This window comes from Ascaphus truei, chromosome 1, assembly GCF_040206685.1.
Source record: "Ascaphus truei isolate aAscTru1 chromosome 1, aAscTru1.hap1, whole genome shotgun sequence".
Classification (NCBI taxonomy): domain Eukaryota; kingdom Metazoa; phylum Chordata; class Amphibia; order Anura; family Ascaphidae; genus Ascaphus; species Ascaphus truei.
In genome coordinates this window covers 516,325,773-516,346,063 of record NC_134483.1, presented here as the reverse complement: position 1 = coordinate 516,346,063, position 20,291 = coordinate 516,325,773, and the positions used below count along the sequence as shown (strand labels likewise).

The 20,291-nt window shown below is 40.3% G+C and overlaps 1 protein-coding gene across 1 annotated transcript in view; it reads left to right on the top strand.

The window, feature by feature from the left end:
- MAEA (macrophage erythroblast attacher, E3 ubiquitin ligase) overlaps window positions 1-18,973 on the top strand; it is a 99,271-nt gene extending 80,298 nt beyond the window's left edge. The window contains exons 6-9 of the mRNA XM_075571261.1: window positions 11,915-12,023; window positions 14,823-14,956; window positions 16,348-16,543; window positions 18,083-18,973. Of these exons, the coding sequence (XP_075427376.1) occupies window positions 11,915-12,023; window positions 14,823-14,956; window positions 16,348-16,543; window positions 18,083-18,178 (535 nt within the window). The 3' untranslated portion in view covers window positions 18,179-18,973. The remainder of the gene's footprint in view (window positions 1-11,914; window positions 12,024-14,822; window positions 14,957-16,347; window positions 16,544-18,082) is intronic.
- The last annotated feature ends 1,318 nt before the right edge of the window (window positions 18,974-20,291 follow it).

Genomic DNA, 20,291 nt, shown 5'->3' with positions numbered 1-20,291 from the left:
CTACCCTGACAACCACAATTCACTTTCAATACATTGTTTCGGACGTCCGCCCACACGTAAGCACACCCTCCCTCCGAAGCCGGCACCCTGAACGAGGCCCAACACTACCTGCAAACGTTCTCTTTACCTCTCTGATTGAGAAAGAACTCTTAATAGACGGGACAGTCACAGGAGCATTCACTGTCCTAATAATATATTTGGCGCTACAGTATATTCATTTTTGTACGGGTTACTTTTTAAAATAAAAATAAGAGGCACTGCACACCGTACACTAATGTCCTGCTATTAAAGCAGTAATACTACTCTCCCTGCCCCCCCCTTCTTCCCCCCTGTTTCTTTGTATATGTAAAACATGTGACCATGTACAGTTCTACATCCTTACCTAAGGTGGGAATAGTTTGCTGCTCCTGTTATAAATCTGTAAAAGTCCTGATTGTGTGACTCACATAATGGCTGCTTCAGTGAGTGTAACTCGGCATCTACAATGTATTCTTATATTACTAAGGTAACATCTATTGTTACAGGTTAGAGCTCAAACTGCTGGGAACATTGGCAACAAATTATCTCAAACAGGAAATAAGTGTCACTATTATCTAATACGACAGAACTGATTTATTTTTAGAAACCATATACAATTTTACATATTCTGCTGCTTTATATCAATGATTAGGGAAAGTGCAAGCTTTCCAGTTTCTCTAGCCAAGGACTGCTATTAACCCTTTGACTCTTGGAAGACCAGTGTCACACTTGGCATATCGATCAGGTGACCACAACCTGCCCCGAGTGACATGAACAAAAGTGGCAGGGGCTCCACTTCCTATCCGATCACATTCATTGCACTAATGAAGCGGCGAAAGCAATAGAAAACTACCAAAAATAACATACGATACGCCCTCATGGCATACAGGGTAGGTTAGATGGGCATTATCCTTTATGTTGCCCAAGTAATAAATACCACTGGGACACCATTCAAAGGGCCAATTGCCTATCATATAATCTATGCAAGTCCTGTTTGAGAAAAAAAATCATGTAGCCCGATTACATTTGAAAATAGATCATGCTCAACCGTATGATGTATCAGTTAGTGATCAATATATTATCTTCATAAAGTCATTAATTGTTTTCAGATACTAAGAATCGGGACATTTTTGATCAAAATTCCCTATTGAAGTCAACGGGGGAATTTGACAAAAACATCCCGATCTGCCGCTTCTGCACATAGAATCAGCTCCGTCTATTATGTATCTTATAATTATGCTTTTTCTTACATTAATGGCCATAATAAAAAGTAGAGGGGATAGGGGACATTCTTGTCTTTTCCTTTATTATTCAAATATTCAAAAATAATTTGTGATGAAGGATGAAAAATGATTATTGTGAGAGATCATTAATTCTTGTAATTATATTGTCCAATCTTCTGTAATACATGTAAAAGGTAATTACATTCAATGCAATCGGAAGCTTTCTTGGCATCTAAAGGTAAATAGACCTATGGGTTTTCTTTCTTCCCATTTTTTGCCTGCCCACCAACAAAGTATTATCCATGGAAGTACATTTCAGAGTGACCCCAACCTGATCACGATGTACAAGATAACCTTCATTATATATTAGCAATAAGTTTAGCTAGTATTTTGGTATTTATTAAAGAAATTTACCCTTTTATTATTTTTTAGTATTTTTAATTTGTTTTTTTGTTTTTATTTGATAAATGTATTCATAATTCCCTAAAAGAGGCCAATTGATATATTTTAAGTGGGGGATCAATAATCGCACCTGAAAAATCTTTAACATCAATTAATAGACCTGTTTTGATGCTTGGTTATTTTTTTTCTCAGAATCATTCATATAATTTTCATTTCTATCAGGCTGTGTAATACTACCTGAATACATTTGTAATATTTTGAGAAGAAAAAAGTGACTTAATATCTGTCACTTTTGAGGCATTTTGATGATGAATTGTTTCTAGGGCCGCGTTGCAGGCGGCCACATCTGAAATGAAAGAGCTGCAAACTGCTTCCCATTGCTGAGATTTCATGAAACATGCACCTTTTCTTTGCACTTCAGAAGAAAAAAAAGGGAGATGCACCCTCCAGGACGGGTGGCCAACGCCAGTCCTCAAGAACCACCACCAGGTTAGGATTTAAGGTTATCCCTGCTTCAGCACAGGTGGCTCAATTTTCGATTGAGCCACCTGTGCTGACGCAGGGATCACCTTAAAACCTGACCTGCTGGTGGCCAACACCCCACCGCCCCCCCCCCCCCCACCCCCACGCGCTCTAGGAGATGGAATAAAGGAATACATTGTTTAATTGTATTCATATTTGGATAGAAAGGGACGCCGATGAGGAAACTAGGAGATGGCATAGAAGAAACAGTGAAGTAGGGGGTGGACGGGCTGTGCTAGAGGTATAGATAAAATAGACCGGGAGAATCACTGAAGATAAAAGCATAGAATGGAGAGGAAGATGTACAGTATGTAATGGATCAACTTCTAGGTGACCTATAAAGAAGTTATTGCGTGAGTGGGTTCCTGGAACCATTTTCTTTGGTTTACTGGACTGTCCTGCAAGTGCCAAAGAATTCTTGGTGGATAACACCTTCTTTGGAAGGTGTATAACATCCGTTGTTGCCTTTAGCAGACCCACCACATTATCTGCTTTTCTACTAACATGTTAAAGCAGCAGTTTAAGCTGTCGTTTAAAATAAATAAGCATTCAATATGCGTATCAATACAATCTACACACTGACAAGGGGTTAGCCAAGTTGCTGATCGATCCGTTCTCATGTGATCGATCGGCGAAGATTCGGCTCGGGGTTCACTTAATGCATCTGAGATCCTCTTCTGCTGCACTGACTGCCAAAGTTCTGTGAGGAAGATCATGTGACCAGGCAGGCATTAGATTCAATTGGTTCACTGCAAGAGAGAGCAGGGCTCAAAAACGTGATGCTGTTTCAGACGGGGAAGACTTTTTGTAAATGGTTGCTTATAGGAACATAGATAAAAAATTTTTTTTAAATGCAACAAGTAATTTCTCATAGTACAGAACTGATTTATTTAAAAATAAAACACACATATAGGATATTGCTTGAGCTGCAGCTTTAAGTGCCTGCAGCAGGAGTCTTTCAGCATTGTGTCCACAGTGCATTAAATAGGTCAGTAATCTATTTGGAGAGCACAGAAAGAGGCTGATTACTAAGCAACTTCTTGTGTAAGTGACACAGGGAGAGCTGACATTTTAGTTGAGACGCAGCTGGAGCTTAAATAAGTTTGAAAGCTTTGGTTACTGCCTGCTGAGAAACCCCAAAAGTGACGTCTATGCTTTTAAGATACAATTGATGTGAATCTTATTAATAAAATGCATTTCATTTTTATTTATATTTAACTACATTTGAAATGTAAGACCGTTTAAAATATGTGTGCCTATTAAATAGCACTTGAAGGGTTGGCTGTAAAAGCATATTTGCAAATGCACAGCCATGAGCCTAAATGATTATGATTGTTAAATAAAATACGAATGCAATTTATGAAAGAGATGCTTAAATGTGACTGCATTAGTCAGCTGATTTTTACTGTTCACAAATAATGCCGTGCAAGAGCCCAAGGCTACACTTACGATGTTTTATGAGGTTAAAAGTGAGGTGTTAGTCCATGGCATTTCCATTTTTCTGAGCTTAACAATGCAGTAGCTGTCTGTTGAAAGCTGGTTCCTCGTTTTATGGTTTACAGCTAATGTGTTTTTTATAATGCTCTGTATCCCCTTCAGGTACATGGAGAGAAAATATAATTGTAACCCCTTAGAAGGGCCAGAAATACATTGGAAAAAAATATGATGGAATTAAGATGGGGCAGGCCTGTTGGAGTTATGTTGTACACCAAGGATCTGTACTTTCTGGTCCACACTTAATACTTGGCCTGCCGTGGGGATGTCTTGGGAGCCCGGCTAAGGGTCCAGAGGCTTATCTTGGGAATAGCTCACAAATGGCAGATATATTTGGTGGCACATTTTGCAGCCCAGGAAAATTCACCAACTGCATGCTAGTTGGCTACTTTGCTAGTTGAAAAAGAAGAGAACAGGAGGTTGGGCTCAGAATAAGTACGTACAGTACATATGTATATCTTTATATAGCACCGTTAATGTACACATAGTGCTTCACAGCACTAATACACGTGCTAATCATATAAATAACAAATAATATAAAACACTTAATGGGAAGAAGTGCTTCAGACATAAAAGTAACATTTAGGAAAAGGAGTCCCTGCTTCAAAGAGTTTACAATCTAATTGGTAAGTAGGAGGAACGTACAGAGACAGTAGGAAGATATTCTGGTAAGGGCGTCTGCAAGGAGCCTTGGCTTATGTCAGAGGTGCATAGTATCAGCCACGGAGCTACTCGTATGCTTCGTTAAGGAGGTGTGTTTTAAGATGGGTCATAAAGTTGGATAAATTAACTTCTGCCACCCCCATACTAGTAGCCCTTGTAGGTTAAGGCGACTTGATTATTGTTACTTGGCTTTTTTATGCTCTAGTTTCTCAAAAATGTCATAATTTGAGATACTCTTTGGATACATATTTTAAAGCCTTTACAATCCAAAACGTAACACCTTAGAACACGCTTAATTACCCTTGTCTCACTCGTTTGGATCTCAAAAACCTAATAAAGTTACCCGAAAAAAACCATGATTTACAAAGGAAATTGATTAAAAGGTTCACCAGACACTGCTAGATTAAGTAAACACTGCACCTCCTGCAAGAAAAGGGAATTAAACGGTGGAAATATACTTTATATCAGGCTCAGCGCGCCACATTTTCCATTTTATCAAAGTTTGATTCCGTGGTGTTGGGTATTTATAAAGGCTGATAACTGGGCAGTGTAAGAATTGAAGACAGAGGCACCAATGTTTTGATACTAGGCCTACTTAAATTACAAAGGGCACCAATGTATTTTACCCAAAAAAACACCAGGTACTTGCTTGGGGCAATTGTTTTAATTCTTTCAGCGGGTAAATCATCATATTGAGTGACACGCTGGTTGCCCCGTGTCATGGAGCTGAAATTGCGATCAGAATGTTGCTGACATCACGGGGGGGGGGGGGAGAATAAGTCCATGTAATTGCTCTCTACACACACAAATGGGTTAAAACAAAAAAAGAGGGCAAAAAAATAAAAATCCACAACTACTAGAACCACATTTACAGACACATGAGCGACATCACATTAACCAATATAGCCTTTTTTTTTTTTTTTTTCAATGCCGAATCAAAGTTTCTGAAAAACACAATTTTTCTTTTTGTCCATACAAAAATCCTGATATAAATTATACACTGTTTTCTTGTATAGAGTATTAACAACCTGGTGCTTAAGGGACTCCACTTCATCAGTAACATGCCCCTATGCCTAAAAATCTAACTGTGTCAAATTGCTACCCAATGTTTTTCTATTGCTTTCATTATTTTCTTTCCAGTCTACTGCAAATAAAGATGCCATTAAAGTGTTGTTTGGTATAATTAATAAACAGAGTGATTATTGCTCTGAGCAGGAGCTTTGTTTTTCTAATCTAAACACACATTATTAACGGCAGTAGGAAGCTGGGAAGAAAATCTGCCTTGAAGGACAAGAGTAGTGGATCACAACAAAAACCCTCATCTGTTGATCACGGCATGTGTCCTCCGAACATTACAAAGCCCCAGTTTTCCGAAACGGTATTAAATGTCAAAATTAAAACAAATCCGCCCATTGCAAATATTTCTTCCTTTTCAAGCAGGAAGTTTTTTGTTGTTGTTTTTTTTTAGGGAAAATAGCTGGGATTCAATGGACATCACAGATGAGTAAGAACGTTCCTCTCCCAGTATGTCTGAGCTATAGGGGCACACCATGCTGACATGGGCACACCGGAGAGAAGTAATTGCCTAGTGGTAAACACAGTGCCAGCTCATTGGGATTAAAGATCGGCGAATGTGTCAAATTTTTCGCAGCGTTGTAGACAAAATTCAATTGGCAGACCAATTTCCCAATGCGAATGTATGCAATTTCACCTGTGGCCACCATTCCTCACATTAGATTCGCTCAGGAGTTACAGACCCTGAAACTTTAACACTTGCTGAACAGCAGCAGAGATTTTTTATTAGAGTTCCAAGTGCTATATATCCCTTAACCCACCTTCAGAAAACACATGGAGAGACAGACAGCTGTGCAGAAAAAGGAGCACAACTGAGATACCTGGGATATATGCTAATAGGATATGCAAAGTATATTTTAATTACTCCTATTGGCATATATCCCAGGTATCTCTGGTGTGCTACTTTCTGAGCACAGGTGTTTCCATGTGTTTGAGTAGAGATATAAATATATACAGTTGTGTGAAAAAGAAAGTACACACTCTTTGAATTCTATGGTTTTACATGTCAGGACATGATAACAATCATCTGTTCCTTAGCAGGTCTTAAAATTAGGTAAATACAACCTCAGATGAACAACAATACATGACATATTACACCGTGTCATGATTTATTTAACAAAAATAAAGCCAAAATGGAGAAGCTATGTGTGAAAAACTAAGTACACCCTTACTGCTTCCATAGGAATTAAGATGCTAAGTAGCAGACAGGTGCTGCTAATCAAATGCCCTTGATTAATTGATCATCAGCAAGTGTGACCACCTCTATAAAAGCCGAAGTTTTAGCAGTTTGCTGGTCTGGAGCATTCAGGTGTGTGTTAACACAATGGCAAGGAGGAAAGACATCAGCAATGATCTTAGAGAAGCAATTGTTGCTGCCCATTAATTTGGGAAGGGTTATAAGGCCATTTCCAAACAATTTAAAGTCCATCATTCTACAGTGAGAAAGATTATTCAAATGTGGATAACATTCAAGACAGTTGCCAATCTTCCCAGGAGTGGACGTCCCAGCAAATTCACCCCAAGGTCAGACCATGCAATGCTCAGAGAAATTGCAAAAGAAAACAAGTTAAATTTTAGACTCTACAGGCCTCAGTTAGCATGTTAAATGTTAAGGTTCATGACCGTACAATTAGAAAAAGACTGAACAAGTATGGTTTGTTTGGAAGGGTTGCCAGGAGAAAGCCTCTTCTTTCTAAAAAGAACATAGCAGCACGGCTTAGGTTGGCAAAGTTGCATCTGAACAAACCACAAGCATTCTGGAACAATGTCCTTTGGACAGACAAGACAAAGTGGAGATGTTAATGCACAGCGCCACGTTTGGCATAAACCAAACAGCATATCACCACAAACACCTCATACCAACTGTCAAGCACGGTGGTGTGATGATGTGGGCTTGTTTTGCAGCCACAGGACCTGGGAACCCTGCAGTCATTGAGTCGACCATGAACTCCTCTGTATACCAAAGTATTCTAGAGTCAAATGTTAGGCCATCTGTCCGACAGCTAAAGCTTGGCCGAAATTGGGTCAGGCACAGGACAATGATCCCAAGCACACCAGCAAATCTACAACAGAATGGCTGAAAAAGAAAAGAAATCAAGGTGTTGCAATGGCCCAGTCAAGGTCCAGACCTCAAGCCGATTGAAATGCTGTGGCTGGACCTTAAGAGAGCTGTGCATAAACAAATGCCCACAAACCTCAATGAACTGAAGCAACGTTGTACAGAAGAGTGGGCCAAAATTCCTCCACAACGATGTGAGAGACTGATGAAGTAATCATTTTCTGTATGACTAAGTTATTGCTGCTACATGCTATTGAATCATAAGGTATTCTTAGTTTTTCACACGGCTTCTCCATTTTGGCTTTATTTTTGTTAATTAAATCATGACACGGTGGAATATGTAATGTGTTGTTGTTCATCTGAGGTTGTAATTACCTAATTAAGACCTGCTAAGGAACAGATGATTGTTATTATGTCCTGATATGTAAAACCTTTTCACACAACTGTTATATATATATATATATATATATATATATATATATATATATATATATATATATATATATATCAAACTGCTCCCTTTCTGTAGCGCTGCCGCTTGCCCAGTCTCTTCCTGACAGTCTTTTTGATTTTCGCACTCATGGGAGCGCAGGGCCGGTCACGTGAGTGGTTCGCCCAGTGAGGGTGATCCAGCTCCGTGACGTCTCAAGCGCCGCCCTTCCCTCACCCCCCCGTACCTCCCCCCTCCCCCCCACCGACACGACCCCCGACGGCGCGCGGACCAAGGCCAGGGAAAGCACCCGCTTTCCCTCAGCCTCCGCACGGCTGCAGTCCTATGGATGCAGCCTAAAAGTGGGACAAACACGTGTATACACACACAAGAGGCAATTAGCCCTCAACCTTCAGTGGTTTATATTTCCATTAGTGACACTGCACATTTTTAAACACCGTCACTTTAAGAACAAAATAAACTCAAAAATAATATCTACTCCTGTCAGGAGTCTAACTCACATGCATATTCCTATCTGCAATATTGGCTGGCTACGCCAGTTACCAACTTAAAAATAACACATAGAATAACATTGAGTCCTTAACTATGAGGTGGGGACAGCGTCCCATTAGATCCTCAGATGCTGCAGTATGTGAATTGGGCGTCCTCCCCGAACTGGATGCAGGGAGCGGCGATACACCCAGCCTCCAGGCGGGAGAGTGAAAAAGCAACCCTCTCTGCTCTAAATACCTGTTCTAGTAATTAGGAGAGCAGGTGAGTGAAAAACCAGAACCACTAAATCTCTGGCCTGGAGTTTCTATCCCACAGTCTCAGCAACTGTGAAACGGTTCACTTCCATACTAAGTCTGCACTTTCTTCTATAAATTAGACATAAAGCTGCCCATTATCATGCGACTGTCACAACACATATACACATACAGTATATATAGCACTTGGAACTCTAGTAAAATAGGATTAAGCTCACACTCCAAACATTTTTCAGTGTCTGGACGAATGAAAGATTCTGTTCATTCTTACCTATAACATAAAAGAAGGAACGTTAACATTTGGACTTAAATGTACAAACCGATAGGACCATTCCTGCTAATTGTTGGCGTCAACGTAGCTGGTAACCCTTGTTTAACCCTTTGCTGTTTAGTCTGTGAGTCTTAATACCTCTTCAAGTTCGTACCATACGTTAAACGAACCTGAGAAATTAGCATGTGTCTACTCCAAAAACAGATTTGCATTTCCCTCCTGGTAAACGGATAAATACTTGGGCATCAAGGATACTCTATATAATTTGATTGCCAATGGCGGTTACCTCCTTTGTTACTGAAGAGATTTCCTCTCCTCACCCCATTACTATCTTGTCAGTAGCAACAGGAGTATCTCTGATCTCTGTGCTTTCTAATAGCGCTCAAGGCAATGTGGGAACAGGCACTTCTTACAAATCTAATTGGTAAATATCACAAGGGAAACCAGGTGGTTTACAAAGGGCAGAGTGTGGGCCAACCTGGTGCGGAATGAGGTGCTTTTAAACTACAGATAAGGAGTTTTGGAAGTGTGTAACACATTGCCTTGCAGTACATGGCCACCCCCTGCAGCTGTAAAGGCTTTAGGAGGCTGGCTGGAATTCACTGACTCGTGTTGTGGTATATGTCACTGTAAGAGACATATGCAGATGTACAGTACACTCAGCGAGACAGTTTTGGGGAAGTTAAAAACATGGCTTTATTCAGCCTGTCACTTTAAACAATGCAGAGCATATAAAAATAAACAGCCTATCCCTCTGTAAGGGCTGACTCACTTCCCCAGTCCCTATCTGCAAGGCGGAGAGGAAAAGCCCCTTACCAACCTATCACCCCAAAATCTAAAGAGGTACCTCAAAGCAGGTGGCCCTTCATGTCAGTGTCTGGGTCAGGATAGGTGTCTGCTTGAGGGGCCAGCCTCCGACAGGTTCCTGTGTTCACTGCACCCTGGAAGAGAGAGGTCTGATCCTCTGGTGTCTTGATATCAGCACACGGTCATACCTGTGTGCTCAAGAGTCTCTGCGTCTGTTGCCAGCAGCAGGTTTTTTACCCTTGTCTGATTAACCAGGTGGAGCTGGTTAATTGTCTAGCTGCAATTAACCAGCTCCCTGCGGGATTCCTCATACCACTAGAGGCTTATTTTGCAGCCTTATTTAAACAGGGATAAGTCCCTGTTACAGTCACGCCGATCCGGTGTTAACTGCTGTTGACTTGAATGGGGGTTAATGCCGGATTGTGGTGCGATACCCTGCATTGCGGCTTGGTGACACAGTTGTGATCAGAAGCATTAAGCTTGACATGTCATATTTTGGATGGTCCCTTCTGCCAACTTATCACGCAGTTACCTAACCCGAAGAAGAAAACTGTTGGTAAACGGAATTTAATTAAAATGAAATTAATAAGAGTACAAATTCCTGTGTGTTTCTTAAATTTACTTAAATATACAATTTACATGAATAATGTTAATGGCTTTTCTTTTGGCTAAAAAAATGTACAACATGTAAAAATGCAAAGTGGGAAATATGTACTGTAAATGCTAAACTACTTTGCTACTGCACTGAAGTGACAACTTCTGTAGCTTTGTATCAAGCTTCTTTTGTGTGTATCAAGCTTACAGTAGTAGGGAACTCCTGCTCAAACTTAATGGAAATTAATACACTTCTATATAGTGTGTGTGTGTGTGTGTGTGTGTGTGTGTAGGTACGTGTGTAGGTACGTGTGTACACACATGCGCACACATCTTTACATATAGAGAACGGTGATTTATATGTATAGTAAGGCCTCGGCCAGGCTCCCTGCTGGCATGCTGAGGCGCAGGGAAAGCGGGTGCTTTCCCTGGCCTTGCGGTTGCTTACCGCACGCGCTGTCAGCGGGCCATCAGGGGGCGGGCGCGTCACTGGCCGGGGGTGGGCCAGTGACGTCACAGAGCTGGTTCGCCCTCATTGGGCGAACCGCTCACGTGACCGGCCTGTCGCGCCGGCAAGCGGGGGAATTTTAAATTCCCCTAAGACCTACGGTTCCGCGCGCTTGCGGAAGCATAGGCGAGCCCCTACTAAACCCGTTCTAATTGCGGCTGTAGGGGCTCAGTGCTGAGCGGGAGCGCGCTTCCGCAAGCAAGCACTTAACATGGCCCAGGCCTAAGTGTCAATGTATCACAGTAATTACATCAGCAAGCTCCTGAGCTACATAGTTAAGTTGCAATACTGTGTAAGGCTACCCAAGTTGACACACACCTTTCAAAAGAACATCAACATTAATCAAGGAACATGTAAAAAAAAAAAAAAAAAAGCAACAAAACAAGAGTATTAAAGTACAGCTAGCACATATGGAGTTGAGGTGGTCTACATTAAAAGTAAATGGGAAACCAGAACAAGAGCTCTTCATCAAACAAATAATGTCTCTTGCTAGTGGTGTCTGCAGCACTTTGATTTGCTGGCAGCAAAGGGGTTAAAAGCAAAATACACTATTTTAACCAGACCCTTACACAAGCGATGCCATATAACCAGCCAATCACAAGTGTTGCCATGTAACCAGCCAATCGCAAGCAATACCATCTAACCAGCCAATCACAAGAAGTTTTTCCAAAGTACTGCAACAATGACTAATTTAACTAGCTAATTACACGTGTAATGAGAAAGCAGAAAAGTTAAAAAATCCATTTAAAAAGTCCTTCTGAGACCTGAAAAATGTCAAAAGGAAAGCAATCAAAAGTTGTGTGTGATTCATTGAGTTAATAATTCAATGGTATGTATTTCCATTGTGATTTTTGTCGAATGTAAAATTGTGTTTTAGTTCACTTTAAAATAAATCTTCTTTTAGATCTAAATATTTATTAAGGTAGAGAACACAACACAGGGTTTCTTGAACATCTAGCATCTGTTGATTTTATTTATTTGAATTCCCCATTATGAGTTCTGTAGAGGCAAATTTGTTACCAGGTTTTACTGCAGTAATTCTGTAGAGGCAGATAATAATCTATATATATTTTTTCCTTTAGACACGCCAGAAAGCATTTTAGTCAGGCAGAGGGAAGCCAACTGGATGAAGTTCGGCAGGTGATGGGGATGTTGGCCTTTCCGTCAGACACTCACATCTCTCCTTATAAGGTAACTATTTAGGTACTGCACCTGGGCAGTGGAAATCTGCCTTCCTTTCACTGGCACAAATGAGATGGACCTAATGCAAAAGTAACCATCAACCTTTTTGCTGCCCTATGTACGTGTCTGGTAGAACACGGTCCTGTCACGCTAGAGGCCCTATTGACGCACCAGGTACGTTGTCATGTCAATGGTCATTCTCATGGGGAGGATCAGTCCGACCGCATTGAAATAGAAGTGGAGCCCTCTTTACCTCCACTTCCGTCCGCAGCAGGGCAGTCGCGGCCAAGTAGTCTATCAATGCGATCCGACATTTGCAGCCACGGTAAGTCCGTTGCCCCATGGCGTCTCTTAGTGGAAACTGTGCCACCTAGCAAGCCACCCAAATTGATCGCTAAAGGGGCAGTGGCAAAAAATGTGGTCCCTTGTAAAAATTAAATTCCTCCTAAACTTAGTATCATTTTCACTGGCTTTGTGTGTAAAATTGAGCCAGTTCTAATTTTCTTTGGGTCTGTTTAATTTGAATGTGATCTGGTGATTATTGTACTTTTCCCACTACCTCTATAAACAAATGGTGCTGCCGATATTAGCCAAACAACAGGGAAAGGCTGAACAGTCTCCCTGCGTATGATACAATGTACAGTCTTATCACCAGAGGTTAGGTAAAGATCAGAGGGACATTCCAAAGAATTTGATTACTGTGGAGGCATTAAAAGTTTCATCAATTATTTTAAAATACTTATACTTTACTGGTTTGTTGAAAATTGTCAGTCACCGACATTTAACCTAGTGAATATGCCACTGCCATTAGTTAACTTTAGTGCGAGGAAGGACTGCCTCTTTAAGGCAACTTTTCCGGACCAAATATACTAAACCGTCTTTGGCCAAAAGACAACCCGCACTTGCTTGTAGAAACCTCACAGGACATTGACTTGAATGGGCTGTTAGGTGTCGTGCAGCACCGGAAGGTTTCATGTGGCAGAAGACTGCTTAGTGTAAATATGGCCCTAATATTTAGACTTCCACACAACATATAGCATTGCCGAGTTTGACCACACGTTGATCTAAAGCTGTGATGCAAAAAAAAAAATTGTTACGGGCTCCTGACCATTCTTATACTAGCTGCCATGACACTTGCACACGTCCAGAAACTGATAAATGAAGCTCTTGACGAGGTAAATGGTGAAATTGGCACGGTAGGTCTGGCAAAGAATTTTTGACGCCCACCTAAAGTCAAATTGGCATAGCTTTGAGAGCTGCAAATGTTTGGTTATTGGAGATTTCTGTCTATGTTTTCAGTCATAAAATCTTCCTATAAAATAAGACAATTTAACCCCTTTGCTGCTACAGAGCCGGCAGTGCATTCCTCTGCCGTGAGCTGTGGGAACTTTTGTCAATATGTATATATATTTTATTTATATAGTACCAACAAACATAAAATCGGACCGTAGGAGAGGAAACCCCTACCCTGGCATTCTTTACCATCCCAGTCACTCTGTTAAAGTCACCATTCTGTTCCTGTGCTCATTTTAACTTCTCCGCAAATATGAAAAATGTAAAACTCCATATCTTGAGTCGTCGGAGCCACCAAAGTATTGGCCAGTGTGAAAAGGCATCGAGATGCCTCATATCCAATCCTTCACTATGTTGTAAATCTCAGATGCCACTTAACGCTCTAGTAAAAGATGCAACACAATATAAATATAATGGTTTAAACACCAAAGAAATTAAATGTAAAGCATAAAACAACGATTTACCTTGAGCGACCCAGACCCAGCATTATAGTACAAATAACCCCCAATGTTCATAGCCTGTTTACCAGAGGTCAGTATACAGTACGTGTCTAGCGTCTAAAGGTTTAGGTTCTGTCTTTATATGTAGCTGCAGTTGATCTTATCTGCTGAATTAAATGGCATCACATTGATGTCGACCTATTTCCATGTTCATGTTACATAGGTACTCTTATTGTTGGCCTTTAGTTATTATGCGTCAACATATTCCACAGCGCAGTATAATAGGGCTGAAGTACAATAACCATGAAAAGTCAATTTTTAACATACATTGGTACTGTAGGTAAGGGTGATCTGGCCCAAGAAGCTTACAATCTATAAGGAAGGCTAAATAGACACAAGGCACATGGGGGGGTAAGCAAGTTGGTGTGTTTCTTATAGCTGCTTGTTATGGGAAGAAGTAAGTGGGATTGTACAGAGATAGTGCTGTGAGAGCAGGTTATGTGTAATGCTGGAAACAAGTCATTGTACATCTGAAATACTTTATCCAAGACCAATAAAAGAGCAGCGGTAACATCAGGAACACCAGCAAACGGCTTGCACCCTTTGGCAATCCCTCCACTGCCACCAAAAGCTGCCGCCTCAGCTGCGACTCGGGTGTTATTTGTGAGAAGGTTTCAGGTGACTGTTAAACCACAAACAGACACCCTCTGCAAAGAGATGCAGCGGAGTTTGGGATGAGGTGAGGTGACAATTTCAGGTTAGTGTCTGCCTTTTCCTGCAGTTAACCCGTGTCCACAGTGGCTCAGTGGACCGAAGCAGCGAAGTTTAAAGCATACTGGAGAGACGCTTAGGGAGCCACCTTTGCTGCAACTCTGTGTTGTTTTTAAGACGCCAATATGAGGGCCAATGATAAAATTAAGCCTTTTGGATTGTATGCGTCTCTGGCAATAGTGACCCATTTGACAGTAACATTACATTGCTAGACACCGATATATGTGGTATTTCCTATTAAAACAAGCATTGTAGTATTGTTTATCTTAACTCAAGAGATCTACATTTTTCCGTGTCCAAACAGGATCTTCTGGACCCTGCACGATGGAGGATGCTCATCCAGCAGTTTCGATATGATAACTATAGACTACATCAATTGGGAAATAACTCTGTTTTTACTATAACACTTCAAGCAGGCCTTTCGGCTATTAAAACCCCGTATCTTTTCAAAGATAACAGCACATTGATAAGCAGTGTTGGTGCAATTTGTTGTCAATTGGTTCCTTTTTACTATCTTTCTTTGGTTTCTTAACTCAGGCATGCTCAACTCCAGTCCTTAAGTTTGCCTTCGCCCCCCCTCCCCCCCCCCCCAAACAGGTCAGGGTTTCAGGATATCCCTGCTTCAGCACAGGTGGCTCAGAGTCTGAGCCATTTGTTCTGAAGTAGGGACTGATTGAGCCACCTGTGCTGAAGCTGTGATATCCTGAAAACCTGACCAGTTGGGGGGGGGGGAGGTCTTGAGGACTGGAGCGGAGAACCCCTGGGTTAACCGGTAACAGGAATTGCTCTGCAGTACAGTACGTAACAAAAGGAATGCAACTGATGTATTTCAGAATGTTATCTTCACTTGTGTTACCACTATGCCTTTGAAGAAGAAGTCATTTGTTAGAAAGGGAATTAATGGTAAAATATGCTCACTTTCGTGTCCAGCACCTGCTACTAAATAATACACCTATATGTTTTTGCCTGAGGTTATTTTAACAACGTTCTCATTGCTGCAATATTTCTAGTAGTACAGTAGAAGTAAGGGCTGACAAATTAATTCTGCATTGCTAGTTTGCCACCTAAAAATGAGAGAGAGAGAGCGTGTTTTTTTTTATCTGTTTGGCAATTTAATGTAAGCTTTTTTTTCTCCACATAACATGACCAATGAAATGAAAAGACTTGCTGTCAGGTCTATAAAAATAGCCATAGGGTAAATTAAAATAGCCACAATTTGCAGGGATGAGTAACATAACCAAAGATGCCCAGTTTGCAGGTATCCATGCTGTACCACTACCTATAACACATGCATTTACATTAGACTACCTGTAGTGTTTGCATGATTTTCCTCTCCCCGCCAGTTAGTTGGTATGGGAATGCGGTTTTTTTTTTAGATTCAAGTTTTGTATCCAAGTAATAGCTTTCTCCTGCCAGCTCTCGGGTCGGAAGACCTATTTTTACAATTTTATAAACCTACAGTACAATCCTTTATTTGGTCACAAATCTAATAACTTGGCTGAATGTCTCGTGTGTGTTTGTGCTGTTTACGTTACACCTACATTTAAAGGAAGTTGCTCAGACGCCTCAAACTACTGTAGAGAAGAGTCCTCGAGGGATACCAACTTTCTTACGTACATATTGCTCTGAAACCCAATGAACCAAATCTAATGAACACTAGGGCATCTTGCTTGGCTATGTATTGCCTTGAGGACGAAGCTTGGACATCCCGATTTATAGAGCGATAAAGGGTAACTTATGTTGTTAACTCCATTAACTCGTACCTTAGGTTGTATTCTCACATTTTATTCAAGCGAGTTGCAATTGTTCCTTGACGGGATCCTAAACAGACAGTGCTACAAAGAAGACGGGACTTCAAAAAACCCTGACTGCCCCGTGTGTAGCAAGTCTCTGAACAAATTAGCTCAGCCCCTACCAATGGCCCATTGTGCCAACTCCAGGCTGGTCTGCAAGATTTCAGGAGACGTGATGAATGAAAACAATCCCCCCATGATGCTACCGAATGGATATGTCTACGGATACAATGTAAGTGGTTCACATTGCGAAAGCAGGCTACGGTTTAAGAACTTTTAAAGGTAAGAGAGGGAGGCAGTTTTGTTGGTTTTTACTGTTTTTTACACCGTAACTCAGACTGAGATGTGTTGACCTAAAAAGTTCTTATAAAAACCATGCATAAAATAAGAAATATAAAAACTTGAATATATACACACACAGTATATATTAAAATCTAAATATATAGAGATAAAGACACATATATATATATATACAGTATATATATACATACATACATACATACATACATCAGAAACGGGGCACTCGCAAAACAGAATACAGGCATACCCCGGTTTAAGGACACTCACTTTAAGTACACTTGCGAGTAAGGACATATCGCCCAATAGGCAAACGGCAGCTCACGCATGCACCTGTCAGCACGTACTGAACAGCAATACCAGCTCCCTACCTGTACTGAAGCTGTGCGCACGCGGTGAGACTAGAGAGCCTATTACAAATGTGTTATTTACATCAGAATGCACGTATATGACGACTGCAGTACAGTACATGCATCGATAAGTGGGGAAAAAGGTATTGCTTCACTTTAAGTACATTTTCGCTTTACATACATGCTCTGGACCCATTGCGTACCTTAATGCGGGGTATGTCTGTATAAGGTTAAAGGGAGGGTGCATCCCATTCAAAAAGATACAAAAAAGGAAAATAGAACAGGCACGCCTATAATAAAATAAAAAAGTGATATATATATATATAATATTGTGATGCCCACACCACGTTGCAGTCTCTTGTCCCAGTTTAAAGCCGGAAACACTGTATTTTCTATGCAAGGGTTTATTTGCACGGATTAAATCATACAACAGGCCCACCATCCCTTTAAGAAAACCAAATAAAATAAAATCCTATTCCCATTAGGGAAACTAACTGGCTTTTCTTCAGCCCTCTCTAAAGACCGCTGGTTCCCAGCTAAAACATGCCCTGGCATATGCAACAATCTACACAGTCTTTGCACACAGCAATAACAATGGGGTTTTGCTTATCTGTTTGTACTGTAAGTCCTCCGGAGCAGACGTCCCTGCTTCAGCACAGGCATTGCGTCCTTTCCTTCTTAGGAAACTCGGACCCACATGAGCCCAGAGAAACTCTCCTTGTAGGTTCCTCTGTAACCAGCTTTCACAGCTGGGGAGAAATCCTATCTCCCCCCTTCTCTGGGGAAAACAGTCTCTCTCTGTCCATGGCATCACTCAGTGTTTGCCTTAAATACTTCCTTACTCATGGAGGGAGTCCATCCTGATTACAGCAATTAGCCAGCAGGTGAACAGCTATTCCAGAGAAGATTAACTCTGTGTGCTGCAAAAGTCCTATAGCTGCCCTATTCAGCCCCTAGAGGACAGTGACATCACTATATATATATCTATATATCTATAAATAAATGTGTACTGTATGTATATATGTGTATGAGATTCTGAATTAATTGAAAGGATATATAATGTTAATACAGTGTGCCTGACAAAAAAAACTTGATTTTAACACTTTCACCACCCTCTTTTTCAGTCCCTCCTCTCTATTCGCCAAGATGACAAAGTGATTTGTCCAAGAACCAAAGAAGTCTTCAACTTTTCCCAAGCCGAGAAAGTCTACATCATGTAGATCTGCAAAAATCTCCTTGTGCCTCTAGAATCCGGTAAAGAACATAGGGGAATGTTTAGCCGAGAGCAGCAAAGACGCACAACTGGCAGACAAGAGCATCAGACCTATTCAGCGGTTGCATTTCTTGTTTATTGCGACTAAAGATTAACAAGCAACAACAATACACTTCAAGTGGAAATTTCAACCTTAAAAAATAATAAAATAAAAAAAGCAAAAAAAAAAAAAAATTTGTACTTGAGTAAAACTAAGATTTTGATTGTGAGAGTTTTGTAACATAAGTCAAAGACTGATGCTTCTGAAAAGTTCTCACATTTAAGAATTTCAATGAGTTCTATTTTCTTTAAGCCCTTTACTACTATAGGGGCATGCAATGCTTTGCTGACCCCTCTAGTAGTAAGGTCCCAGGGTTATATTAGTTCTGTGTATAGGTCTCGGGATCATATCATTAGTGCTGCTGCCTTATTTCTTGCTTTGAGAATGTACTCACATGGAAAAAACATAAACTTATTCTTCAGTGTTGGACCTACCGTTCCCAGGAATGGTTTGACGGAGCTTTGCATACATTCTAAGATCTAAATATTACACATTAGCAGGAACCATAGTTCTGTTTAAGTAGTACAGGATACATCTTCGTAAGTTTTTCAAACGACAAGAACCTTTTAGTCTTTATAGTCTTAAGAAAACCGTGCAGTAGGAATTTGTATGTAGTGCTTATTTTTGCATGTTGGTGTTCATTAGCTAATAAAAGATTGTACATTTAAAACCTGTTAATAAAATGTTGTTTTCCATTTCTTACATATGTAGAAGTAAAATACTTTATTATTATTATTATTATTATTATTTTTTAATACCTATTACTTTGGGATTTTTGCCCAGTTTCTAAATTGTTACTCCATGTGTTGAAACCCCAAATAATAACATGCTGCAAGGGTAAACGTCCTATTAAAATGATGCATTCACGATGAGACACATGTTGAAAGTGAATTTTAGGAGAAAATCCGGATTGATAGAGGGGGAAAAAGTGAATGCTTACGGTAAAGATTCTCTAAAGGTTTTGGTGTAATTCCCTATTTCACATAATTAATTAGTTGAAGTTTAAAATAGATTCTGGGCATAAAAGTGTAAAATCTAGTCTAAGATGTAACAAAGGAAACCCACTAATTGCTTTTAATAGCATTCTTTTTCCTTGCTAAATATGGTATTCCTGCAGCCTGGAGACCAGTAAATAGACCGCTAAGACTCAGATCGAGAAAAGGGGGCTAAGCTTTAGTACACTTCTGTGCCCATTCATATGAATAGGATAAAGCTGGGCTATAGCTTAGCACCCTTTTGTGGATCTAGGCCTAAGTGTCACTCTATAGGTATTGCCCAGCCACAGTTAAGAAAAGACGGGGACGAAATTCAATCATGGGCCGTTCTTCTCCCTGTATATCCTTTGTCATATTTGAATTGCATAGTTGAGAGCCAATGCAATCATATTGGGCTACAAAAGCTACTGTATAAGGATGATATAGCTGTCACTGGCTTTCTTGGCACAGAATATATATGCAGCTTAACGCAGTAGTCTAAACTTTAGGGCAATACCTTCTACAGAATTTGAACTTTTGTCTGGTTTCTCACAGACTGGAACAGGCAAAGAAATGTGTTAATGTCCATCCTCTAGTTGCTTTCAGATGCACATTATAACACACACTACTCCATTTTTCAGTATGTGGAAATTCTGCTAGCAGCCTAAATCTATTTGGTTACCGTGAATATTACATCCTCCTATGCCACATAGCTAACGAAGGCCTAAGTTTATTCCATACAGTATAAAGGTTTAAAAAATAGATTGTTACAGTATATAAAAACCAACATCCTCAACTGCTTGGTTCAGTTCTAAAAAAAAGTATATATATTCTTTATATCCGTAATGTAATAATGTAAAGTTCTAAAAAATACTCAAGTTGTGTCACTTAGCTACCTGTCCTGCCATCATGAATGATAAATGAAGTCGACCCACCCAATAACTACTATTTTGGTATTTCTTTAGTACATCCATAATGTGGAAGTTTAATAAATATATATATTATATATACACACACACACACACACAGGTGAGAATGTGTGAATA